The sequence below is a fragment of the Callospermophilus lateralis genome, chromosome 9 (assembly GCF_048772815.1).
Source record: "Callospermophilus lateralis isolate mCalLat2 chromosome 9, mCalLat2.hap1, whole genome shotgun sequence".
In the NCBI taxonomy this organism is placed as follows: domain Eukaryota; kingdom Metazoa; phylum Chordata; class Mammalia; order Rodentia; family Sciuridae; genus Callospermophilus; species Callospermophilus lateralis.
Genome location: NC_135313.1, coordinates 46,232,528 through 46,259,132, shown reverse-complemented (window position 1 = coordinate 46,259,132; position 26,605 = coordinate 46,232,528). Strand labels below are relative to the sequence as shown.

The 26,605-nt window shown below is 36.5% G+C and overlaps 1 protein-coding gene across 1 annotated transcript in view; it reads left to right on the top strand.

The window, feature by feature from the left end:
- The first annotated feature begins 308 nt into the window (after positions 1-308).
- Positions 309-26,605, top strand: part of Fam171b (family with sequence similarity 171 member B) — a 60,126-nt gene continuing 33,829 nt past the window's right edge. Inside the window, exon 1 of the mRNA XM_076866697.2 lies at positions 309-534. Coding sequence (XP_076722812.1) covers positions 309-534 — 226 coding nt within the window. The remainder of the gene's footprint in view (positions 535-26,605) is intronic.

Sequence of the window (26,605 nt, the reverse complement as noted above, 5' to 3'; positions counted from 1 at the left end):
ACTGCCGAAGCTCGGTGGCAGGCGGGCGAGGGGCCGCGGGTACTGGTTAGCCCCTCCCGGCGGGTCACGTGCGCGAGGATGCTGACGCCCCCCCCCTCCGCCCCTCGCCGTCCCCTCCGCCCCCTCCGCCTCCCGGGCCTCCTCCTCCTCCTCCTCCTGGTGAGGGTGTGCGAGGCAGACGGCGCGAGGGGGAGCGAGAGAGCGAGCGAGCGAGCGATCGGGCGGGCGCTGCCGGGAGCCCGCAGCCCTGGCGCCGGCCGCTGACCAGATCCCCGCAATATGCCTCCGCGGCCCTCTGGCTCTCGGCCATGGCGAGACTCTGCCGGCGCGTCCCTTGCACCCTGCTTCTCGGCCTGGCTGCGGTGCTGCTAAAGGCACCGCTGGTCCCGGCGGCCGCCAGAGCCGAACTCAGCCGCTCGGACCTCAGCCTCATTCAACAACAGCAGCAGCAGCAGCAGCAGCAGAAGCAGCGGGAGGAGGCTGAGGAGGAGAAGCCAGAGGTGCAGGGGGCATCTTCTACCTTGACCATTCCAGGTAGGTGCTGGCAGTCCCGGCCTGCCTTTCCATCTCGGCAAGCGGTCTCATCTGGCCTCGCTGGCTTCCTTGCTCTTTCCCTAGCCAGAACACATCCCTTAGCCTGTCCTTATCCATCCCCATCCTTCCCGACCTCCCCAGACTGCCTGTCCACCCTTTGGTCCATTGCTCGGCGCCGGAAATCTGCTCACTGGGGATGAGCTTTCTGGGAAGCGCAGAGCGCTGCAGTGGGTTGGGAGGGGTCGGGGTGGGCTACTGCTTCGGCTGATCTTTTTCTTTTCCCTCCCCTCTTCCCGAATTCCTCCCTCCGCTCTGGGATTGATTGTGTACACATACACAGCTTTCAGATCTCTTTAGCATGTTTTTCCCCCCTCTAATCCATTTTCTCTTAGATACCTAGAAATCTTGCCATATACACCCACACACCCCTTTTCGCCGTTTCTTCTTGCCTGCTATATTTAAATTTTGAGCTGGAGAAGGAAATCTTGATTTATTTCTCTCCTTATCCCAGGAAGGGTTTAAGGCATTTTGGAAAAAAAAAAAATGTCTCCAATACAATAAGATGGAATAAAAATGAAACAGGAGTTTGTAACTAAAGGGAAAGGAGAGAGGGAACAGATAAGATAGTCTGGAACAATATTAGTGCAGCACAAGCCTGCCCCCAGAGAGGGGAATCTCTTTACTTGTTAGTAGAACTTAAATGAGGCAGATTCTTGCCTCACATCCAGTGAGGGTGAAGAAATAGGGGTGCAGTGTATGTGGCTGTAACAGACTCCCAGTTGCAGCCTGCAACTCCCCCATTGAATCTCCACTGGTAAGCTAAAAGCTGGATTATCCATTTAAATAGCCTTTACCCAACCCCCAACCCAGTTCCCTTCCTGGCTATAGATGTAGCCTGCTTTTTTGGAAAGGGAAAAAGCCATCAATTTTCTGGCTAGTGGGCTTAGGTTTTGCAAAACCAAAGTGAACTATATCATAACGTTTATTTTTGTTTTAAAATCCTGCGGAGTAACATCATACAAGATGCTGGAAATGAAATTCTAAAGAGTGGATTCAGCATCTTATTTTGTATTGCTTGCTCATCATCAAAGAGCAGTACTCAGGCATGCCAGCTGCGATTCATGACATAGCCAGGATGATTTAATTTATGGAAGTGCTTTGAGCATAGGATGAAATCACCAAAGTGTGCAGGAAAGCATGTGTTTCTGATACCCTCTTAAACCAATTAATAACACTCAAGCACAGCTGAAAGAATTGAAAGGTGTTCAGTGTTTGTTGGTTTTCCTAACCAGCTTTTAGTACCCAAAAGTGATAATAACATGGTGTGGGTGAGGCTGCTGTTAGACATGCTAAACCAAGGAAATTGGAGATAGTGATTGAGTGTCTTCATCACAGGAGGGATTTTATAAATAACTATGAAACAGAAGTCTTGGAGAGTGTTAATGGGTTTCATGGTTTGCAATATATTTATTTCAATTTATCTTTCAGGAATATAAGTTAAGTGGGTTTTCACTACAACATTATATGTATGTTGTGATGAGAGCTATGAATAATAGCAGTATGAACATTTTGAATCCAGTATGAAAATAAAATATTGATTTTTTTTTTTTTTTTTTCTTATCCTTTGAGAGAGATTTTTTAAAAGGATGATCGGGAAGCTAGCAGTCTTTGTTTTATTTACCTACTACACTAATTGACGTAAGGAACCACTGTCTAATAGGTCAAACTAGAACCTGAAAAATAGCATATGTCTCTTATTTCTTCCTCAAAAACTCTAATCCCCTGTCCAGTCCAAATGAGAGCAATTCAGTTGATTGCTGTTTGAGTTATTGGAATATGGTGTGTCAAATAATAAAACAGCATATTAATAAGTGAAGTTAACATACCCTTCTGAATATGTTTTGGTCTCTTCTTGTTCCTCATTTCAACCTTTGTTCCCCTCCTGTCTGTTCTCATACAGAACAGTCATCTTCTAAAAAAGCATTAAATAGGATCTTTTCTGCTTAAAATCCTCCAGTCTGCTCACAATCTCTCTCACGCTAGATGCCCAGATCTAAAAATGGCCTAGAGTGGTCTGAATCCTGTGTTGCCCTCTCTTTCCCACTTCCACAGTGCTTTCCCAGTTCATTCCACTGTGGCCACACTGGCTCCATGTCTCTTAAGTTTGCAAAGAGGTTCAGGTGCCTGGAATTCTGGAACTTCACATTCTTCAGGTTTTCTCAAATATCACTGTAACTGAGAAGGCTTTCCTGGCCAGGTATGGTAATCTGCATATCCTTCTGACCTTACCCTGATTATTCTGTTTTCCTGGGTACTTAACCTTAGCCCTTCTTATCAGCCTGTCTCCCATTACTTGAATGTTAGCTCTGTATGGCGTAGACTTTTTTCACTGCTGTTAAGAGCATTTGGTATGCAGACATTTAATGGTTTGCTGGATGGATGAATATGCTGGCACCAATGAACACTTTTACTTTCTGAGTATTTTCTAAATATTTAACTTCTTATAAATTCTTATTAATTTTTTGCTAAATTCCAATAAAAACAAAAAAAATTTGTAGTAGAGGTGATAAAGTATATAAACTTGGGGTGCTTAATTTTACCTAGTTTCAACGTTTATTTTATGCTATCTATAGAGAATTAATTGATACTGATACTGATACTTGAGACCTTCATGACTAGGTCCTGTCATGAAGATTCTTTACCGAGGTGCACTTAATATCCTCTTATTACCAAGGAGGGTATTAACGTATTATACCTTTAAACACCTGTGCTTGAGCCTGAGTTTATCCTTTGCCTCTGTGTGGTGCTTCTGATTTTATGGACATGTCATGTGAAAGCTATAGAATTTTTCTCAGGCAAATCTTAGAAGAACTTAGAAAACTAAGACACATTCACTGATTGGTACTTGTCCATAGTAGAGAAATTGATCATCTGCCTTGGTTAGTGTTCTGTGGATTTCGTTATTCTGAAAATTCATGTCTGTAACTTGTAAAAACAAACATTGTCTTCAGAGAATAGTGAGAATAAAGAAATATTGAGACTGGGATCTATTAAATCATTTGTTTGTTCCAGCATATCTAGCAGCTTTGATTTCTCCATCTGTACCATATTTGCTAGAAATAAGTAAGTTAGGGTCTAGAGAAGAATTAATTTGGGGGCTGGTGGTAGTTGAGACAACCATAATATTTTCACTCTGATGGTCCATTAGGTGGGAGGCATGCTAGGAGTTTGGGTGAGGGGAGCTGGAGAAAATAATGGAGAATTTTAAATGTAGCTCATATGAAGCATAGGACACAGGGGATCTCCATAGATCTTTAGGAATGCCTTGTGCATACAAAAATTCTTGGGCCTGGGGTTGTGGCTCAGTAGTAGTGCACTCGTCCGGCATGTGTGAGGCACTGGTTTCGATCCTCCGCGCCACATAAAAATAAATAAAATAAAGGTACTGTTTCCATCTACAACTAAAAAAAAAAAAAAATTTAAAAAAAAATTCTTGGTAAGTATATTTGTGTGGTATAAAATTTTTCGATTGTGTATTTTAGTGATGTATATTTTTAAACTTTATAGAAAACAAAAGGGATAGCATAATAAAAGACTATACCTGTCACTCAGTTTTAACAATGATTGATTAAAAATTTGCCATGTCATTTCACCCACATCTCTACCTATTTCTACTACATGAATTTTTTTTGAGGTAATATATATTGGAAATTAAATGTGTAGTTAATCCCTTAACTACTAGTTAATACCTTAACTACACATTTTCAACAATGACGATTCCCAGGTAACCATCACTCCATTAAGATATATATATATTTGGGGCTGGGGTTGTGGTTCAAAGATGGAGCACTTGCCTGGCATGTGTGAGAACCTGGGTTCGATCTTCAGCACCACATAAAAGTAAGTAAATAAGATAAAGGTATTGTGTCCAACTACAACTAAAAAATAAATATTAAAAAAAGATACATACATTTACGTCACCCAGAAGTTTCCACAAGTCTCCTTCCTAGGCAGTTTCTGCTTCTCACCTGATGTTCTGATTGTTTTCATCAGAGATTAACTTTGCATTTTCTAGAACTTCAAAAAATGGAATTAGATGGGATGTTATCTTTCATATCCAGCTCTTCTTCACATAGCATGATTTTCATGGATTTCATTCACTAGAACACATTCAGTAGTTTCTTTTTACTCTCAGGTAGTATTCCATCCTATGAATCACCATAGTTGTTGCTTATTGCTTCCTTTGTTATGGGTGTTTGGGTTGTCTCCAGCCTTAGCTATTGTAAGTGAAGCTGCTGTATTCTTATACAGGTCTGTATGTGGACATGTTTTTGTATCTTGTGGATAAGACTAGGAGTGGAATTGCTTGGCCAAGTGGTATACTTTTGAAGTTTAAAAGGATTCCCCCCCCACCCATATTCCATGTAGGTGGGACCTGTGTCACTAAATAAAATTATTAATTAAAAATAATGAAGTCTAATACACAGAAGTAAAATATAATTTTAAAAATTCAAAATTAACTTTAAATTAATGTTTTATACTAACTTTAATATAGAGTATTGCTGTATGGTTTTAAAAATTTATTTTTTAGAAGTAGTTGGACACAATATCTTTATTTTGTTTGTTTTTATGTGGGGCTGAGGATAGAACCCAGGGTCTTGCATATGCTAGACAAGAGCACTAACACTGAGCCACAATCCCAGCCCCTTGCTGTATGGTTTTAAAAAATAACTTGATTTAAACTTTTTAAATTTATTTGAGAAATTTTTTTAAAAAAATAATTGTTTTATTTTATTTATTTTTATGTGGTGCTAATGATCAAACCCAGTGACTCCACACATGCCACTGAGCTACAGCCCCAGCTCCTATTTGAAAAATTTTATTGTGTAGATTTAAGGTATGTAACGTGATGTCTTGATATAAGGAGGTAATTACTACATTCAATAAATTAATATATCTATCCTTAGTTAGCCTTTTCTTTCCTTTTCTCCCTACTCTTTGTAAATTCCCAGGATATAATACAATATTATAATGTTGCATTTCTGGACCTACTACCCGTACATGTCTGCAACTTTGTACCCATGTCCTACATCTTATAATTTCTTTCTGCCCCTGATAACCACTATTTTATTCCCTATTTAAATCTCCCACCTATGCAAATATTTGTTTATCTTTTTTTCTCTTTAAGGAACTTGAAAACCAATAGGAAAAGTGGGATTAGACATTGACTATTCTATTTTAAAAGTACTCATGCTGTGAAGGTCATATTCCCAGATGGGTAATATGATTTCTTTCCAGGATTTTAGCAAAGAAAAGGAGCAATTTTTTTGGTGTTGATTACAGGTTGAATTTAAGTCCAGTTTGTTTTAGTGGTGGTTTTATAATGTTTTGAATATGACTGAACAGAAACTGTACCAAATATTTTTCTGAAACAAAACTCTGCCCCCAAGTATATAAATATTGAACTTGACTCCCTTTCAAAGTTCTGTCTGACTAGGTTAGCTGCAATGTTTAGTCATTCATTTACTTGGCTTAGTGTAATGTTTCTTAATTTCCATTTTCCAAATTGCTCTAGCTGGGAGATCAGTGCTGTATTTTCCACCTATAATTGGAAAAAAGTGTGCGTTAGAATACTTACCTGGAAGAGTATAAACTATGAGAGCTATATGTTTATGTGTGGTAGTGAAATGGAAGCTTAAGAAAACAGCTTCTGTTTGCTTTGAAGATTCTGTTTGGAGATGCCTTTTTAATTGACCTTTTGTGTAAGCACAGTCCACATGCCTGAGCCATATCGGGTTTCTGTGCATTTTCAATTATTTTTCTTTTATGACTATCCATATCATAATCACTAGATTGCTTTCTTAAATACTTCTTGGTGATGTCTGTGAATATAAAGGCCAGTTCACTTGGGCATAAAACGAGTGAGTGATTCTGATTGCCATTTCATGTAGGGCAGTGGATTTGAAGGAAATGGCAATCAGTTTCCATCATTGCTAACATGTCAAATACGCCTCGATGACCTTATGAGCCAAGACTGTATTGTGCCTCAGTAATGGATCATGACTCTTGAAACCTTGAGTTTGACATCAAAGTTCTCCATTTTAAGGTTCTGTCTTGCACAGAAGATAAGATTTAAAATTAACTTGATTTATAAGTAATTTCTATTTAATATGCTTCTTAATCAGGTTTCTATGTCACATCCCTTTAGGAAATAATTTAACATTTAAATAAGCGTTTACAAGTATTATCAATTATTGTACTTTTCAGTAAAGAAATATTTATAAAATATTTTTAATTCACTGGTTAGTTCTGCTGAAATTTAGAACACTTACCTGGCTAGGCAAATTAAAATTCATATCTGTGGACTCAAATGCTTGTGGAGTTTAAAAGGTTTCAGTCTGACCAGGTGGAAGCTGATAGTCATGTCCCTTATACTGCCAGGCTTCTGGCTTCCATCTGAGTTACATGCTCTAGGGATATTATAGAACTCCATATCTTTTGGCCTTTCTAAAATGTTATTCCCATCTACAGACTCCTCTGCTTTTTAAAAATAGGAATGTGACAGAAACAGAAACAGATGGTTTGATAGAAGATTTATTTTTCCTAATGTGTTAATTATAACCAGAAGGTGAATAGAGACTGCAGAGGTCTTGGATGTTGTGAATCACTGGATTCTGTAACCCATTCCACACTTGCCTGCTCCCCTATACTTGGGGAAAGGATAGAAATTAAGGGATGTCATAATGCGGCTCAGAATAGTTAAGTGGATTACATTTCCTCAAAAACTTACAAATATGATACTGGTCTTTCACATTTGTGCTAGTGGGGTTTGTTTATAAATGAGCTGAGACAAGTTTACCAAATGAATATACATTTACTGTCAAAATGAAATAGAAGGAGACCATTCTTTTTGTGTAAGGGAAAGATGTCAACAAGAATAATGAGTGTAGTAGAATTTATTTAATTATTTAAGTAGAACGAACCATGCACGGTTCAGTGACAAGAGCATGTTGTGAAACAGATTATGGTTAATTAAATTTGTGTACCTGGAGTTAAAATCTTGTCACCTTATTTATATTTCAACAAACTGGTATTTTAAAAAATATTTACATTGAAAGATAAATAGTTTCATGTCACATTGTAAGTACTTCTCAGAGTTTATTTTATGATATATTTGTATTGTTACATTCTAGAGGTTTACCAAGAATGTTGTGATTTGAATGTCTCCAAATTTAAATGTGCCTTTATATTAGTTAAGTTTGTCATTATAATTATGAGAAAAATATTTTATGGTAAGGTATGAGTATGAGAGAACATCTGATCTAATGCTGCTTACAATGAAGCAATGTCCAAATTATAAAATATGTAATCATTTTTAAACAAAAGTGTTCATTTTGCAGGTTCTGCTGCCATCTATACTTTATGATAAGCCTTCTTGAACTTTAGGAACTAGAATGAGATGGAAATTGCCTTCTCCTAAATGCTTTCCTCTGGCAATGTTTGAAAAGTGTGTGATGAAAGCCACCACATATCCTTGAAAGAAATTGTGGTGTTGCCTGGCAGTTACAAAGTCTGATAGACTTTAGTTAAGGATAATTTGATGGTTTCCTTTGTAGCAAATATGGTGGAGAATGAGCTTTTTCATAATTTCAAACTTTCATTACTGCCTGATTCAAGTTTGTGAACCTAAAGAATGGGTCTTTAAAAAATTGCTTCTGTATCATATTTCAAATGGGGAAAAAGTCTTGTGATTCAACAGAGCTTGGCAAATACAGGAAGTAAAGATGTGGGAAGTGAAGATTTTGGCAGCCCTAGAGAGGAGATACTACGAATCACTGTGACGAGAGGGAGTCAGGTAAGTCAAGTTTGCTGAGGTAAAAAATATTCTTAAGTGGGGAATCTTGTTTCTCTTCTGGATGTGTAAGGTCCTCCCTATTCCTTATGTCTAATAATGTAGAGGTTCTAGGGAACCTGTAGTGGGGGGGGTGCAGAGGGGGTGAATAGGTTCATAAAAACCCTGAAATTAATTTTACAATCTGAAGTTGTCCAGTGTTCAGTGTCTATGAGCTTTTCAAAGGAATTCCTGGCTTCTAAAGGTCAAGAAAACCTCCATGGCTAATTAGTGGACTCAATAAGAAAAGAGCAAAGGTAACATTCAGACTCAAAATACACTTAGCTGGGCATGGTGGCGCATGCCTGTAATCTCAGCAGCTCAAGAGGTTGAGGCAGCAGGATCAGAAGTTCAAAACCAGCCTCAGCAACTTAGCAAGGCCCTATCTCAAAATAGAAAATAAAGAGCTGGGGATGTTACTCAGTGGTTAAGCACCCTTGGGTTCAATCCCTGCTATGCCAAACCAAAACAAAAAACAGCAGGTTGATTCAAATAGCATTTCTGTGTTTTATTATATGTGTGAGGTTTTTCTCTTATTTTGCAGATGAGATGGGTAAAATAAGCTGTATAACCAATTCAATGAGAAGGCTTTAATCTTGGCAAGCAGTGAAGCTTAGCATGTAGTACCTAGGAAATACCTAACCTTTCAGCCTTTAGTTTTTCCTTTCTGTTTGCACACCAATATGTAATAAATATCTTTTGATAAATCACATGACTTTGAACTGCTTTATATCCAGATTTTATTATGTAACAAACCAGTGGGATAGCTTATAGCTGAAAAACCCTGTGTTAAGAGTTCCTTGGCAGTCAATCCAGAAACTCTGCATCTTGCTCTTGGCTACCGTACTGAAGCATAGGTCGCTGAGATTAAGCTAATGATTAATATGGGCTCTGATTGCTTTGCCAGTCCCCAGTCATCTCTTCCTTGAGATGTGTTGATAAGTCTCAAATAGTTTTAGCATGCCTACCTTGGTTGTAATCCCTAGGAAGGCATGTATAAAAACCCAAACCTTTCCCACCTGCTGAAACAAATATTAAACTTTGGTCTTTAAACATTTTGGGGGTCCAAGAAGTAATTTCAGCTTAAAAGTGATTTAGATCTGTAGTATAATGTACTGTTTTTGTCACCAACATCGTTTCAGACTTTGGAGTTAATTTCTTTAAAGTCAGTAAAGCCCATATTTTTCGTAGTTTTTTGATTCACACCTCTCTTGGCTTCAGTGGTAACTGATTGCATTTGGAAAAGCTAGATACTATGAAGAGTGAAAAGCAGAGTGAAGGATTTCCTTGTTTTGAGGACTAGCTCTATCTTGAAGAGCCTTTTCTTTCATTTGAAAATCCAAATGCAGAAATTTGTATTTCCATCCATTGTGATATTTCAAAGGTAAATAATAGTGTGTTGAGACTTGGAAAGCTGCAGATTCAGAGGACGGCATGGGGCAAAGACATGAGGGGAAAAATAGATTTTGGTGTCCCTGAAAAATCCAAGACCTATTGTGGTCATTATGCTTGCTGTATGTAAGGATTAGGACTTCATACAGGGATTGTGTGTGGGGGGACATCATGAGTCCAGTAGCTTAGAGAGGTTTGACAATGTCAGATGGAAATATATTGGCTCCCTCTCCTTCCCCATCAATACAATATAAACTCTATAACACCAAAATGATTTATTAGCTAATAATTATGTTGAAGATTTGTACTTAGATATTGTTATAGCCATAAGATGTTTGCATTATAATATATGAACCATTAAAACATCTTTATATTCTAAAACATAAAAGCAGAAAAAGTAGCTTTTTCCAATTTAACAGTGTTTGTTTCCCTATCATGAGGTGATCTCATCCACTTCAGTTGCTTTAAATATCAGCTATATGCTAAGGTTCCCTAGAACTCGTTGTGTGGATATATCACAGGGATCTGTTTCATCACATCTAAAACTGGACTCTTGATTTCCCACCACATCATATAGAATAAGTGCTTCCTTCCTTACTGTCATTAAAAGTCAGTGATGTGCCTCACTGGCCAATGAGAGTCGTGGGTGCATTCTTGCCACCAGCTCTACCTTCCTCTACTCATTTAACAAGTCTAGTAGTCTACCCCTCAGTATTCCTCACCTGTTGACTTTTCTTAATTTTCATTGCCCCTGCAGGTTGACATGTTAACTGGTCCCCTCATGTCTGTTTTTTTTTTTTTTTTTTTTAAACAAACTATTAAATCTGGGCTGGGTGTAGCTCAGTGGCAGAGCACGTGTGAGGCACTGGGTTCAATTCTCGGCATCACATTAAAAAAAAAGGCATGCTGTCCATCTACAATTATCAAGGAAAAAAAAATAAACAGATATTAAATTCATTTACATTTTATACAATGGAAATACTGATACAAATAGCAACGTACTGTCTCATGTCTGTTTTTGATGCTCTCACATCCATACTCCCCAGGAAAGTCATGGAATTGTTCCCCTGATCTATCCTCCTTTCACAGTGATTATTTTAAAGTACAAATTTGTATACTGAGAGCCATTACCCTGAAAGCCAAGTCAGAATCCTTAACATGGCCTATAAGGCTCTGTTTGATTTGCTGTTTCAGTCCTGGCTTCAGCTTCTCTCTTCACCATTATGCTCAAATTCTCTGTGTTGAGAGTGATACATCCGAGACTAACAGGTACCTCAGGGCCTTTATACAGGTTGTTTGTCTGCTTGTGACTCTTCTATCATCCAGCAACTTCCCCCAGACATACCCCAGTCATCTGGATAATTGTATTCAAACTTCAGATATTATTTAAATGCCACTTTCTAAAAACATTTCTTTGACTTTCCAGTCGGAACTGGATTCCTCTGTCATAAGCACCTTCTACTTGATCAAGGTCTATAATTCATTTTTGGCTAGGCACTTGTTCCATATTTCCATATTTGTCTTTTCCTCTAGATTGGAAGCCAGATGAGGCCAGGTGCCATAATTGTTTTGTTTGGGGCTATATACCGATATAATTTTTGATTGAATAAATGACTCCATATAAATAAATGTTTGGGGGATGGAATATATTTTTTCATCCTCACACTTGAGCTGATTTTTAAAGGATTTTCATAGGGCAAAGGCTGAAGGTCCTCAGGAGTGATGTGGCCAAAGTATATAGTTCTTGATACAGAGCAATGCTGGTTTTAAAAAAATATATACAGGAGGAACTGCTATTTACTTGAATTCAACACACTATAATGCTGGTTTATATATGGGTGTGGCAATAACACAAGATTTAAATGATTTTATTCATTTAATTTTTTAAAAATTTATATTTTATTTAGTTCTAAAGTGCTGGGCATCAAACTCGGGCACTTGCACGTGTTAGGCAAGTGCTTCACCACTGAAATACAGGCTTAACCCCCCATTTTTTTTTTTTTTTTGGTGGGGGGATTACCAGGGATTGAACTCAGGTGTACTCAACTACTGAGCCACATCCCCAGCCCTTTTTTGTATTTTATTTAGAGATAGAGTCTCACTGAGTTGCTTAGGGCCTCACTAAGTTGTCGAGACTGGCTTTGAACTCGGGATCCTCCTGTCTCAGCATCCTGAGCCGCTGGGATTATAGGTATGTGCCACCATGCCCAGCAGCCCCAAATGTTTTTAAACAAAGGTCATCGAGTGTTTACTCCTTGCCAGGCATTATGCAAGGTATCAAATATATAGAAATAAAATACATTATCACTGCTTGCAGAGAATAGTGGGGACACATGAAAATAGAGTATGATAAGTATATTAGAAGGATATATAGTTACTGTGGAAACAAGTTTTGGAGACGGTAATTTTGCTTGACTTTCCTAGAAGAAAGCATACCTAAAATGAGTTTCAAAAATGGCTCAGTAGTACAATGCTTGCCTGGTATGTGAGAGGCCCTGGGTTTAATCCCTAGCACCCCCCCCCACACACACACCAATAATAGAAATAATAAAGTTATCACACTCACTGTAAGCTATATACATTGATGTATTTTTGTGAATACAACCAATATTTCCTCTTACCACTTGGAGTACCCTGTATGCAGTTTCTTCATTAAAAAAAAAAAAAAATCTCTGAAATTCTGTAAATCTTGCAGGCGGGGGAACTGAGACAGGGAACAGGTGGCCTAACGGGGAACATATGGGCCAACTGTGGCTGCTCTCCCTTGGGCTCTGGCCCAGCATTTTCAGGGTACTTGTGTGACGTGTGTCTTTTTAGGCTTTCAGAGCTAAGTGGGAGATGACACCTCATAGCCACCATTGAGAGAGTGAACTGTATTTATGTGGATGAGGCCATTTATAAGTATATTTAATGAACGTCACTGTCGTTACAAGTTCGCTCCCCCATTGGGCCTTCTCTGTTTCCATTGTGTCTCTAGTCATTTCACGGAGAGAACCAGGAATTATCACTGGGTCTGTCATCTTCCCACATATTAAGTATCCATTCACAGAGTTTTTAGTGTATCTTCCTGCTGTTTTATTCCCTGTTCAGGTCTCCTCTCCAACTGGTATAGTACTCTGTTGATCTCCCCATTTTTTCTTCCAACTTAAATCATGACCTTTCTGCATGCATCTTCCTGAAACTGCTGTTTCATAAAATGTAATTTATGATATAATATATATATTATTGCCATTAAAGTTTGAAGTCTCAAATCTCTATCAGGTTTCTACCTACCTCCAATTGTTTCTAATGAATATTTTGAAATAGACTGAAAAATTGAGAGAGAGTAGTGGTGACCCATATATTCTCCACCAAGATACAATTGTCAAAATTGTGTCATTTGCTTTATTTTTATTGCTATTTCTTACACATACTTTTAGAACCAACTGAAACTTGGTTGGTTCCATATATAGAGAAATATACATTTTTATAGAGAAATATAAACTTTGTGTGCATATGTATATGTGTGTGTGTGTGTGTATATATACACATATGTAAACATTTTTTTCATCCCTAAAAGCTTCAGCATGCCTCTTTTTTAAAAACTATTTTTTAGTTGTAGTTGGACACAATAACCTTTATTTTGTTTACTTTTTATGTGGTGCTGAGGATCGAACGCAGGGCCTCCCATGTGATAGGTGAGCACTCTACCACTGAGTCCCAGCCCATCTGGTAGATTCTTAAGGTTCACTTTGATTGACTTGTATTTGTGCAAATAATACATTTAAGTTATATGCCCATAAGGTTGCGGTGAGACTTGAGTATTGTATAAAGGTAGCATTTTAGCTACATTACTGCCTGCCAAGGCTCCAATTTATTTTGTTCTTTGGTCATTTGGGGCCAATCTCGGGTCATTTCCTCTTGGTCAGTTCTGCTATATGTAGTTTTTTATGGTGGGTATCAGAACTTTCTTTCCAGTACTTCTCTTTCCCTTTCTTCTTCTTATGCCATGCTTACTCTTCCGTTTTTGATGAAGGAGATGGCAAGAGGTAAAACCCTTGCGCTATCGTAAGCCCCGATCCCCACCAGGTGGAGAGAGCCAAGGACAACAGAGAGGATGAATCTCACATAGAAGTGGAGCTCCTGATTTCAGTCCTTCCCAAGATCAGGCTGGACAGTTGTCAGCATGGTTTGCTTTGCCAACCCTTCCAGGTATTCCATGAGCTGATAAATTCATATATTTTTTGCTTCATCAAATTACTACTGGATTTCCTTAATTATTAAAGCCAAAGTCCTAATTAGCTCTCCATATTATTTCCCACAAATGTCCTCACTCTAAGCAAATTTTAAATCTTTTGACACATTTTTCTTCCACCTGCATTTAGCCCTAACTCCAGCAAAAACTGACTTAGCCCTCCTTTACCCAAGAAGCTTTTCTTGTCAGTGATTATCTTTCTCTCACTAGCTCACATACATGCTCTATTTGATAATTCAGTATTTGCTAATATGTTTTTAAAATTAGTTTCTAATTGTTTCTGGTATGTTTATTTTGACTCTCTTGAGCTTCTGGAATCCTTCATAGCATAGATGTATTCATTCACCACTTTATATCCCAGTAAATCTAACACTCAGTGCAAAATATGTTTAAATGGGATCATATGTGCTGTCTTGTTAGAGTAAGGCCCGGGAGCTCTCTCTCTGTGGTCTTCTGCAGTATCTCCATGCCTCTCTCAATGCTAGACACACACTAAGGACTCCAGAATTTTAAAATATGTTCTCAGATTTGAGTTCATGGCAAAATATTGATATTTAAGTAAGTTAGAAGGTGATGCACAACACCAAAATATGCTTTGAGATTTAGCGCTATTACTCAACCTGATGTTAAACCAGTCAATCCTGGTATTAATGAACTAAAGTACGATTCTTAAATCTGGAACACTTTTTCAGAGTAATTTTTTTTCCCCATGTTCTATATTTTTGTTCCCATTTCTACCTTTATTTTTTGTCTCTTATTAGCACTTAGTTTTGTCGCTTTTCAATCCGTGACAGTAACCTCATGCCTTCTCACTCCTGCTCCCCTCCTTTTTCTCTTTCATTTCCCCCCTCACTTTGCAGTACTAATTTAGATGTCCTTAGGTGTCTCTCTTCCACACAGAATTTTTTTATTCTCCTTAAATACTCTTCAAGGGCCTCTGGCTTATAAAAATACATTTCTAAATCTCATTGCAAACGAGTACATTTCGCTAATTAGTCATCAATAATTACCAAATTATTCTTTGCCACGAAAACCAACTGACAGTCATTCAATAATTTTTTTTTCGCAATTAAAAAAAAACTAGGTGGCTAACTAAATATCAGTATATGATTGTAAGGTTGGATAGGAAAGAAGTAAGTGGGTGAATTTGAGACTTGCAAGAAGGCCAGTGTGTCTGCCTCCAAGTGAAATGAGAGGGTCCTGGGCTGGGAGGCAGAGCTTGGGTATGGTCAGGCAGAGCGTCAGGTTCTCTGATCTCTCCTGGGCTTCTGTAGTTGATTACTCGCAGAGAACTCATTCTAGGGCTATGTGGTTTCGTAGCCAGAGCATGGATGGGTTCTGGTGTTTAGAGATTTAGACTTCAAAATGTGTTCAAGAAAATCTATTCTTGGAAAACGATTTGAACTCAGAGATGGAGTTAATCACATGTACATGCAAAACTGCCATATTAGAGATGATGTATGTAAAATGTGTAGAACTCAATGGGTACTCATCAAACAATTACTGAGAATAATTTTTGTTAAATTATATTCTTCAGAACTATGAAATTTTATCTTATTGATTTATAAGATAAAATAAATAGGGTTAAAAAATGGGAAAACTAACCTCTTATAGTAAGCATATGTGCTTTGAAAACATATGAAAGCATATGTGCTTTGAAAACAACTGAGAAACCATATTTTCTCTGAAACATCACCTAGATCAAGCAAGAAAGGAAAATATATTTAAAAACACAAATTAGTGAAATATTCATGTGTAAGCTTCAGTTTTTCACCGTTTTATTGGTCCCTTTTGTAAAGATAAACTGGCTTTTAAGAAAGGCAGAATCCGGTTGTGGCTTAGTGGTAGAACACTTGCCTAGTACATGGGTTTGATCTTCAGCACCACATAAAAATAGATACAATACCTTTATTTTTATTTATTTATCTACATTTAAAACAACAAAAAAGAATCCAAGTAAGAGTAGTTGTTGTTGTTACTATTATTCTGTCTATAAATTCTTAATTTGCACTAAAATGTTCTCAGATACAAGAAAAGCTGACTGTGGTGCTTTGAAAAACTTTTTATTGAAAAGAGAGTGTTTCTTCTTTATGGAAAAAACCAGAATGTTTTATAGTTCTCTTTTGTCCTTGCTAGCTTTGGCATTGTGTTGGGTCATATCATATATCCATTAAAATGGTGTGTTTTGGAATAGTCTCTTGAGAAGTGAATTCTGCTGCAAAGTAGTTGGAATCTTTTTATTTTGAACACTTACTCAAAGGAGTTGTCAATTATGTTTCTCTCTAGTATTGCAGTTACCACTCCACAGAAGAGAAGGGCATTAATATCCTAATGGAGGCAGTTGATTGATTAATATATTGATTTGATCTAGAAGATTATGTTCTGTGAAATCCAAAGCTGATTGCATCCAGACAAAAATTTTTCAAATGTTGTCAATATTCACAAGTAAAAGAATATTTTTTCATCATGATTAGAAACTGTACTTCAAGAGAAAACTGTTCAGAATTTATTTACCTTTCATTCTGTGTCTACATGAAGGAGAAAGTCATGAATTATAAAGGCCAAATAGAATTCATCAGAAGTTACTAAAAATTCCTAGTTGTGATATGGATTATGTCCAAATTAAAGTAACAAATCGAATGATGGTTTGAAAAATTGGTGGTACAAAAAGAAATGGGAGCATTATTTAGGAATTACTTTTAGTCCACATTGGCTATAGCTGAAAACAAAGGATTCAGTCACGTTAAATGACCTCTTTTGCCCTGTGCTTCTAGCCAGTGCTTGGCAAATAGCAGGAAGACAGTATCAACCCTGCCCTTGTGTTGGGCTTATAGCAATAGCTTTTTGGATGGTTAGATTGATGGATAAACTTTTACTTCTTGATCAGTTAGATGGAATTGATTGATAAGGGTGGCAAAGGTCAATAAGGCAGCTGTGTCTAAATTGAAGGCCTGATAAATAAAAGATTTGAACCCTGTCACTCAGTTTTTTATTATTCCCTCAGGCTTTGTCATCAGAGAAAGACTTAGTAAAATTTTACTTTAGTAATTTCTTTTGAAGTCTGTAAGGGCCAATAATGGCACCTTAAAGATGTTGTACCAAACTGTTCAAATGGAAGAGATTGAAGCAGAGAAATGGGCCTGTAGTGCAATATTCAAATTCAACACAGCAAATGCAAGTGAACATTTACTAAGCACTGAATTTCTGGCTTTTTGAAAGGAGTTTGAAGAGCATTTTTTTTTTTTTTTGTATTTTCTCTTTAATATTTATAGGTGGAGAGGGCATACACATATATAAATAGATGGCAAGTTGTCATAATATGCTCTATTAGCATTTTAAAGTACAATGAGGAAAAAGGGAAGGAGAGACAAATTTTAAAGTATTAAGGGACTGATTTCCCAGCTGTTTATTTCTTATTTGATTTTTTTTTTATCAGCACAGTTTTAGAACCTACATAAATGGTGGTGACTAGAAAGGAATAAGGAGAATTTTATTTTTCTGTTTGCCTCTAAATATAAGGCTAGCTGGTAGAACTTAAGGAAATAGAAACTAAGATTTTGATTTATATTTTCTCACATATTCACCATGATAGTTATTTCTCCAACTACTACTATTTTTATTTTAAAAAATTAATTATAAAAGATTCCAAACAAATAAATACCTAGGTACTTAATTGTTAAGATTAATCCAGTATTAGCCTTTGTTATATTTGCTTCACATTTCTTTCGTCCTCATTTTTAAAAATATTTTATTAGTTAATAGACCTTTATTTTATTCATTTATTTATACGTGGTGCTGAGAATCAAACCCAGTGCCTCATACATGCTAGGCAAATGCTCTACCACTGAGCCACAACCCCAGCCCCTTTCTCCTTCATTTTTAAGAAATGAAATTAAAGATGGAATCAAGCCCCGTTCTCATTCCATTTCTATCCTTACCCAGAATTAATAACTGTCCTGAAATGGTTGTCAATCTTTTTTGTGTTTTTAAAAATTATAATAGCTGTACATATACATTATTATAGTTTGGATCTGGAATGTGCCCCAAAGGCTTCTGTATTGAAAGCTTGTACTATGCAGCAGTATTTAATATTTATTTTTTAGTTATCGGCGGACCCAACACCTTTGTATGTGGTGCTGAGGATGGAACCTGGGTCGCATGCATGCCAGGCGAGCGAGCTACCGCTTGAGCCACATCCCCATCCCAATGCAGCAGTATTTAAAGGAGGGACTTTTGGCAAATGATTGGAAATTGAGGGTGTTAACCTCACTAGTGGACTAATCCACTGATGGATTCATTGAATGGATTTTTTGGGGGAAGTGGCAGAAACTGCAGTAGATGGGTCTAGTTGGAGGAAGTAGGTCACTGGAGACCTGACCTGAAAGGATCCATGGCTCCTTGTTCCTTTTCTCTCCCTGCTTCCTGGCCACAACGATGTGAGCAGCTTTGCTGTGTCATTCTCTTCTGTCCTGAGGTACTGCCTCATCACAGGACCAGAAACAAAATTAAGCACTTTAATTGATATTTTTGCATAACATTTTGTTATATAAATAAGCCACTCTGATAGACTACAGTTAAATTTTATTTATTTTTTCATTATGCAGGAAGTTTAATCAATCTAGTAGGTGTCTCCTTTTAGATGTGTATAAGAATTATCTAGGGTTCATAAAAAGAAATGGGATGCTGGCTTGTATGGGGTATACATTTTCAGTGTTTCTACATGTGTCCAAATGGCTTTCAAAAGTAGTGGAAAGAGCTGGGATTGTAGCTCAGTTGTAGAGCGCCTTCCTAGAATGTGTGAGGCACTGGGTTCGATTCTCAGCACTGCGTATAAATAAATAAGATCTATCAACAACTAAACAATTAAAAAAAAGTAGTGGTAAATTTTGTATTTTCTGGTTGGAGGTAACTGCACAGTATATTCTCCCCATTATTCCTCTTCCATTTTTCTTTTGTGTGAGTTATCTTTTTAGTTCGTTCGTTCTTTTGAATAGAAATATTTGTTTGTTTTGTACATTGCTTTTTCTAGTATCTGACTTGCTTTTAATGTTGCTTTTTAGAATCTTGTGGCAGCATTTTTTACATCTTAATTTAGCAATATTTACTAATCATCACATTCACCTATTTAGTTTAATACTTCCTTATCTAATCTGATGTAACAACAAAACAACTATCTCAGAACTTGATTCTAAAACTGTTTCTGTTCATAATTAAATCTTTACCTATTTGGAATTTATTTTTATATAAAGTTGTTTTAGTCAGCTTTTTTAACTGCTGTGACTGAAAGACCTAACATGAACAATTTTAGAAGAGGAAAAATTTACTTGGGTGCTCAGTTTCAGAGGTGTCAATCCATAGACAGCAGGCTCCATTCTTTGGGGTTCGAAGTGAGGCAGAATATCATGGCAGAAGAGTGTGGTGTAAGGAAATGGCTTGTCACATACAAAATATATACCCCAAAGGCATGCCCCCAATGACCCACCTCCTCTAGCCACGCCCTATCTGCCTTTAACCTACACTCAGTTAATCCTATCAGGGGATTAATTCACTGATTGGATTAAGGCTTTTATAGCCCGATGATTTCTTCTCTAAACCTTCTTGAATTGTCTCATCCATGAGCTTTTAGCAGACACCTAATATCTAAACCATAGCAAAAGTGTAAGATAGAAACATAATAAAATGATTTAAATCCTTGAAAAAAAAATTAAATGCAGATTTCCAGGTCTTGCTGCCCACTAATCTGATCTTGGATTGGGGCCCAGTAACCTGCTCCATTGTTGATTTCAATATTGGGTCAAGGATTTCCCCTTAGAAGAATGTAGACCAGGTTCATTCCCCAGATACTTAACAAGATTATCTTTAACATGAAATCTAACTTGCTTACAGAAGAAAACAACAACAACAAAAATACAACTTTAAAAACTTTGCATGTTGTTTTTCTAGTTCTGAAAAAGCTTTGAGAAATATTGGAATATTTAAAAGCATACATGCTTTTAAATTCTTCAATATTTAGTTATTTATAATTGTTGCATCATTTCTGTTTAAATATGTATTATATTCTTTTAAATTATGTATGAAGTAATATTGCCTTAGAAGCATTCAGAATGAAAAGGATCTATAAGGCAAATGATTTCATGTCATACATAGTATTGGTGTGAGAGATTTAATTCTAGGCTTGGAAGAATGTTTGCAAAATTATTTATTAATGTAGGGAATACTGTATTCAGTGTCTGCTAAGGCCTGAAACAACACAGTGTGTGTCATAGAATGAGACTATCATACCTTAAAAAATAAAACTGAATTATTTATTTGCTGATAGGGAGAGCTCTGCTGGTCAGGCAGTCTTTCTTGTGGATTATAATATAGGTTTTTTTGTTTTTTTTTTTGAGGAAGCATTGAATATTGGGATTGGAGGATTTCCTATGGTGATGGTAGGAATCTGTTGGCTGTGGAAGCTGCCTTCTCATGGGAGACTGGTTGGATTGGTACTCAGAAGCAGATCACTAATGAGTACATTCCTGATTGGCTTATGCTTAGGGGTGCTGGTCACTGATTGGTTGTCTTACTGAGACAGGTTCCCAATGATTGGTTAATCAACTTTCAAACGTTTCCAGTGATTCCAAGGCCGCAGGATTGTCATATATTGATGAAGAATATTAAAGCTCATTTTTTTGGGGGGTGGGTATTACAATGGTTAGAGAACATCCCTATCTTGGGAGTGTAGGAATTTCTTTTTTTGTATATAGCATACTTTGAATTGACACCTTCAAAAATTAGATTATTATATAGTTTCTTCAGAGCAACTTATATTTAGATTTGGGGGTGGAAAAAGACTATATTACTTGGTATTTAATAAATTTGCCCCAATACACCTTGGGGCATTATTTGAGTTAGCAGAAACAACTACGTGAAAGTCCATCTAATATTCTAGAATCTTCTTATTGGTTGCTGTCACATCATGGGGTGCCCCAGTTTTTCAACTTGAGAAGGAATATTTTTATTTGACAAGGCACTGTCTTCCTGACTGTCTAGGAATGAGATGTTGAGCAAATTACTTGTCATTTTTTTTCTATACCTTTATTTTTATGTGGTGCTGAGGATTGAACCCAATGCCTCACACATGTTAGGCAAGCATTCTGCCATTAAGCCACAATCCCATCCCCTATTTGTCATTTTTAAATTGGGAAGAATGGTGCCTAAGATGTTTGAGACTTAAAATGACCTAATATATGAGATTACCTAGAACATAATGACTCACCAGGCAAGAGTGTTATAATCCACCCTAGTGCTAACATTTCTTATATATTTAATATTTGTTGAATACAAAAATTTCTTACTTAACTAGACTGTCTTTTCTCTCCAGTTCATCCCAGATCAATTAAATTGAAGTTTAAATATGAGATTAATATTGTTGCCTAAAAAAAGTAATAACAAATCACATGTTTTGGTAACTCACAAATGTGAATCGTTTATCAAAATTTGCTCTAAGACTTTTTAGTAAATTCCAACATTCCCATTCCATTATATCATAAATGGTATTTTATGTAAAGTATTTTATTGAGGTTTAGTTACATAGAAATAGTGTTTCTATAGACTTCCTTAAAATGAAAGAAAAATTTCCAGAAGAGTCATATTATTCACACTAACATAAGTGCTAATTTTTCTGAGGGGGCCCTTGGAAATGTCAAAACATCCTTTCAAAAATATCAGGAGATGCATGTTCAAAAGTTATAAATACTTATAAGTATGGAATAATAATACCAAAATCTAGTAATACATACTTTGGGGCTAAGTGCTGTTCTGTGTACATTGATGATGTTATTTCATATAATTCTCTCATTACTCTTCTGAGGCATATCTTTTAGGTGCTGTCATTGCCTAAATTTTACCTATGAAATTCAAACAGATTGTATAACTTGTCACAATGACCCAGGTAGTGGGGATGGTCCTTGGTTAGAACTTTGGCTGTTAGGCTCTATAGTCTAGGGCAAGAGCCATTCTATCAGAGAATGACAGAGCTTATCCACAAAGTTAGCAGTGGTAGTTAAAACAATCTATCCCTTTCTTGTTTGAAAAAATGTGAACCATGAAATGTGATGATATCCTTAGCAATACTTAGAACTTTAGTTCATGGGAGTCTTTGTAGGATGAATTATCACATAGAATATTTGTATGAGTATGGGATTTTTTATTTTTGGAGTATAAGGAGAGATCATGTAGATTAACTAGATTCTCAATAGCATTAAAGATTAAAGAATTACTGTTGTGCTATAAGATGGAGAGAGAATTTAAATGGTGCTATGTCAGTGTCACTGGGATGAGCAAACTTTGAAAGCTCATTTGTGCTTTCTTTCCAACACAGTGGATGGCCGTATCATTATAGGGGCTTTTGCTCAGATGCTGCTCCTACCTTTCAGGCTCCTCCCTCCTTTCCTTGCAGTAGTGAGGCTTTCCTACCTGCAGTTCCTGTCCTCTGCTGTTTTAGACCTTGGTGTCTTTGCTTACCAGCCTAGAACTCTGTACTGTTTGGAGAGACTGCTAGTTAAGGTGAGGAGAGACGTTGTGGCATCTGCTTTCATTTTCATGAGGAGTCATTCTGGATCCTGCTGGTCTGGCTTTTTTTGTCCTTGCCATGTGTTTCCACAGCACTTGAGTCACTGAAGCACAGTCTGCTCGGTTGAAATGGCCTATTGATTTGACTTTGGCCTCCCATTAGACTATCTAGTTCATAGATTAGAGATTATTGTTATTTTGTTCTGTTTGACCATCAGAGACAACCTGTCACCTTGCTAGACATTTCTGTAATATTTATTTATTGAGTAATATTACAGTTGGTTTTCTAGTTGTTAAAGCACGAAACTATCAACACATTTTAAATTTCAATATTGCATCAGTTGCCAGATCCTAAATGAATTTTTTGTCTGATTCTTCTCTGTTGCTACTTTTGCTCTAATCTTGACTTTATTTGCTTCTAAACTATTTCAGTAGCTACCTCCAGTTTCTCTCAAGTGAGTTCATTTTACAAATTGCTCCCATAGAAGTCCTTTTATAGAAGGAAGATCTTGTCGTGCACTGATTGACCTTCATTGCATCGGTGGTGGAATGAATCCAGTCATCTCCCATTGCTCCCAGACTAATTTATCTTTATTGCTACATCTGGCTGTCATTACGCTAACACCACATTTCTTTTCTTTTATTCAATTTTAAAACCTTGGTAATCTTTCTCATGTTGTTATTTTTTTCCTGATATGTCCTTGCTTAAACTCTAGATTTTAAAATGTGTTCTTCCAACTTCAATCTTAACTAGTTCCTAACGGAAAATATAACAAATTTCCTCAGAATTAATATTTTCTTTTTTTTGTATACCCATTAACACTATGTCCATCTCATTTTTAAAATATGCTCTTCCCAGTAGATTTTTAACTTCTTTAGGCTTGAAATCAGGGAAGAGTAAATATACTAAAATGCATGAAAATTTTAATGTAGGTACTGACAAGGTATTGAATAAACAGAAGCTGTTGTGATATACGCTTCTGCTGGGCTTTGCACCTTCTTAATGCCTGATCAGCCTCAATAAATGTTTGCTGGGGTAAATTTAATGGCTGTTTTATCTTTTGAGACTATTGAGGTGCTACCAATGGGCTTTCCTTTCATACAAAATATGTACAACATAAGCAATGTGTCATACCTGCTTTGTTATTTTAAGATCTTTCAATTTAATATTTTTCATTGAAGGAATAAGTTTAAGAATGGTTACTTTGCTTAAATTTCAGCACATTTTAAATTTCAATATTGCATCAGTTGCCAGATCCTAAACAAATTTTTATTTATTTTTTTTGTCTGATTCTTCTCTGTTGCTGCTTTTAACACTGGCAGTGTCTGCCAATATAGGATACTGTTCCTGCTGGGCTAATGTCTCAGGCACACCCTGTTCTTATGGCACCTGGGTCTCTATTTACTTGTCAGTGCTCCTTTCATATATCAAATTACAGGGAAAAATGCTACATTATACTAAGGTGTTCAAGAAACATTAGGGAGAATGCTGAGACACCTTCTGTTTAAACCTAACCACTCTCTCAGCATAGGGGTCTCAATCATCTGCTTAAATGAAATGCTGACAGCAGGTTTTAGACCCTTTCTAAATGACGTGCTGAAGTGTGTGTCTGGCAGTTTCTAAGTAAGTTCCATTTTCTCTTTCATTGATTTAAACATATTTTGCATGCAGATAGAATAAGGAGAGAACACTTTGGTAAAAGGGAAAAATAAATGTTTTATTAAGTCCTTTCCACTTTATTTTACTGTGAAAGAAGTATGTGAATTCACCCATGGAATTGCAAAACAACAAAAGAATATCTATTGGGTTCTCATTGTCCTTTGTTAGGCTTTTGTGTGTATATTTGATTTTCTTCCTAAGTACTTTCTCAACTTATCAAGAGGGTGTTGTGAAAAAAATAAATAAAACAACTAGCAATGTTGTGAATGAAAGGTAAGCTAAAGGAAAACAGAAAGAATTTTCAGTAAAGCTTTAAATTCATTCTCACATTCACTCCCCAGGGAGATGGGAGTAACCACATGGATAAATTGACTATGGTAAAATAAAATAGGAATACTTTCCTCTTTACAGTATGAATTGGTCACATTCTGGAAAGCATTTTAGCAATACACGTCAAGAATCTCTTAACAGTTTATGCCTTTGACCTATTATATCTCAGTAGTTCTTGGCCTTGGCCAGTCACCAAAATCATCTGGGACCTTTTAAAAATACAATTCCCTGGACCCCATCTGCAGTGATTCTGACATAATTAGACTGGGTTGGGGCCAGGGAGCACAGCAGAAGTCCCCAGGTTAGTCTAACATGTGGTCAGGATTCAGCACTGCTGTCCTCAGCCAAAAAAGTTGAGTATTCTGGAGAAGTAACAATAGTAACATGTTACAGGAATTGCTAATTTTGAGTTTTTGGAAGATTCTGATTCAACATTTCACTTATTTACTGATCCAATCAGACATGCATCCAGAAAATAGTTAAGTAAGTGCATATTTATGATACTAGACTTTTTCAAAGAAAAAGAACATTTCCAGAATGTTCTTACTAAGACAGTAAAGTGAATAGTACCTTTTAGCAAGATGTTCATTAAAAGTTCATATGTAACATATTTCTCATTTAACTTTGTTAACCAGTATAATTTAATTGTATAGTCTGAACTCTCAAACATTTTATCTGTAATTTTCTTGGCATTCATTATGAATCTCTCCAACTGATTCATGTTTGTATTTGAAGGCATCTGATTTTTATCTCTCTCAATGATTAGTACAGATATTGTATGTAGTAAGTGCTTAATGAAAATGTGGATAATAAAGACTGCACAAACACAGAGACTTCTAACTTTTTTGGTTCTGTTTCCTTAGTGCCTAGTAAGTTTCTTATTTTTATTATTAAAAAAAACTTTTAATAACCTGGTAGTCAAATAACACATATTTGCTGTTACTTAATGTGATGCGTGTGTCAAGCACTGTATGACCATCAACTTTGTGTAAGATTGAATCCTGCCACTCTGATTTTCTGTTCATATTTCATTTTAATATAGTGTTTGCTCACAGAGCAGTCACTGAAAATCCAACTTCACAAAAATGTTATACCATTGAATTGAGTGTATTATTTTCTAATGTTGAGATTGAAAATTCTCTTGAGTTTGTGTGGTGTCCAGCAAATGTTAGTATCATTGTATTTGCTTGAAAAATTTAAAAATATCTTTTGGCATTCCTGTGAGTTTGTTGTTTCATTTTGGTGACTTTGAGAATAGTTTGGAAACTGGCCTCAAACGTTAGGCATGTGATTTTTTTTTTTTTTTTTAAGAAAAGGCATTTACACTATTTATAATTTTTTGTTGTTGTTCAAGTGATTCAGTTTAGATATCTGATTGCCAAACATCTGTGTACATTCTGAGAGAAAACTAGTTACACTATTTCTTTTTAGCATTAAGATGTGGAACCACTAAAAATGGGTACTTAAAAGAAGAAAACAACTAAATTCCAGGCACTGTGCTAATATGTATTTTTAAGTATCACATTCTTTGAGACCAACATTATTTTTTGTTACATTTTTATATTTTCAAACATTAAATGTGTTTGAAATTTGAATGCAGCTTATGCCAATGGTAAAGAAAACACTGGTATATAATACAGAGGACTGGGAATTTAGAGATGTCAAGCTTAGGGCAAAGTTTTCTTGGCATGTGATGTATGTCACTGGTCTTTGTATTTGGAAGACAGACTCACCTTAAAGCTCATTCTGCTAAAAGGGTTACCATGGACTGGAGTAAGCAGTTCTTTTGTGACTCCAGATTCTCTGGTTTAGAGTTATATACTCAAAACAGATTCATACTTTACAATTATCTGCTGTTTGGAGATATTGCATCCTTTTTAGAAACTGAGAGAAAATTGTTGGGTGGGGGGATAGTTTTTGAGTAACATTTACAGTTTTAGAAGCTAAATCCTTTTTCAGGGTGTTAATTATGCAAATAGCAATCACTTGATTCTCCTTTTGGCCTGGAGAT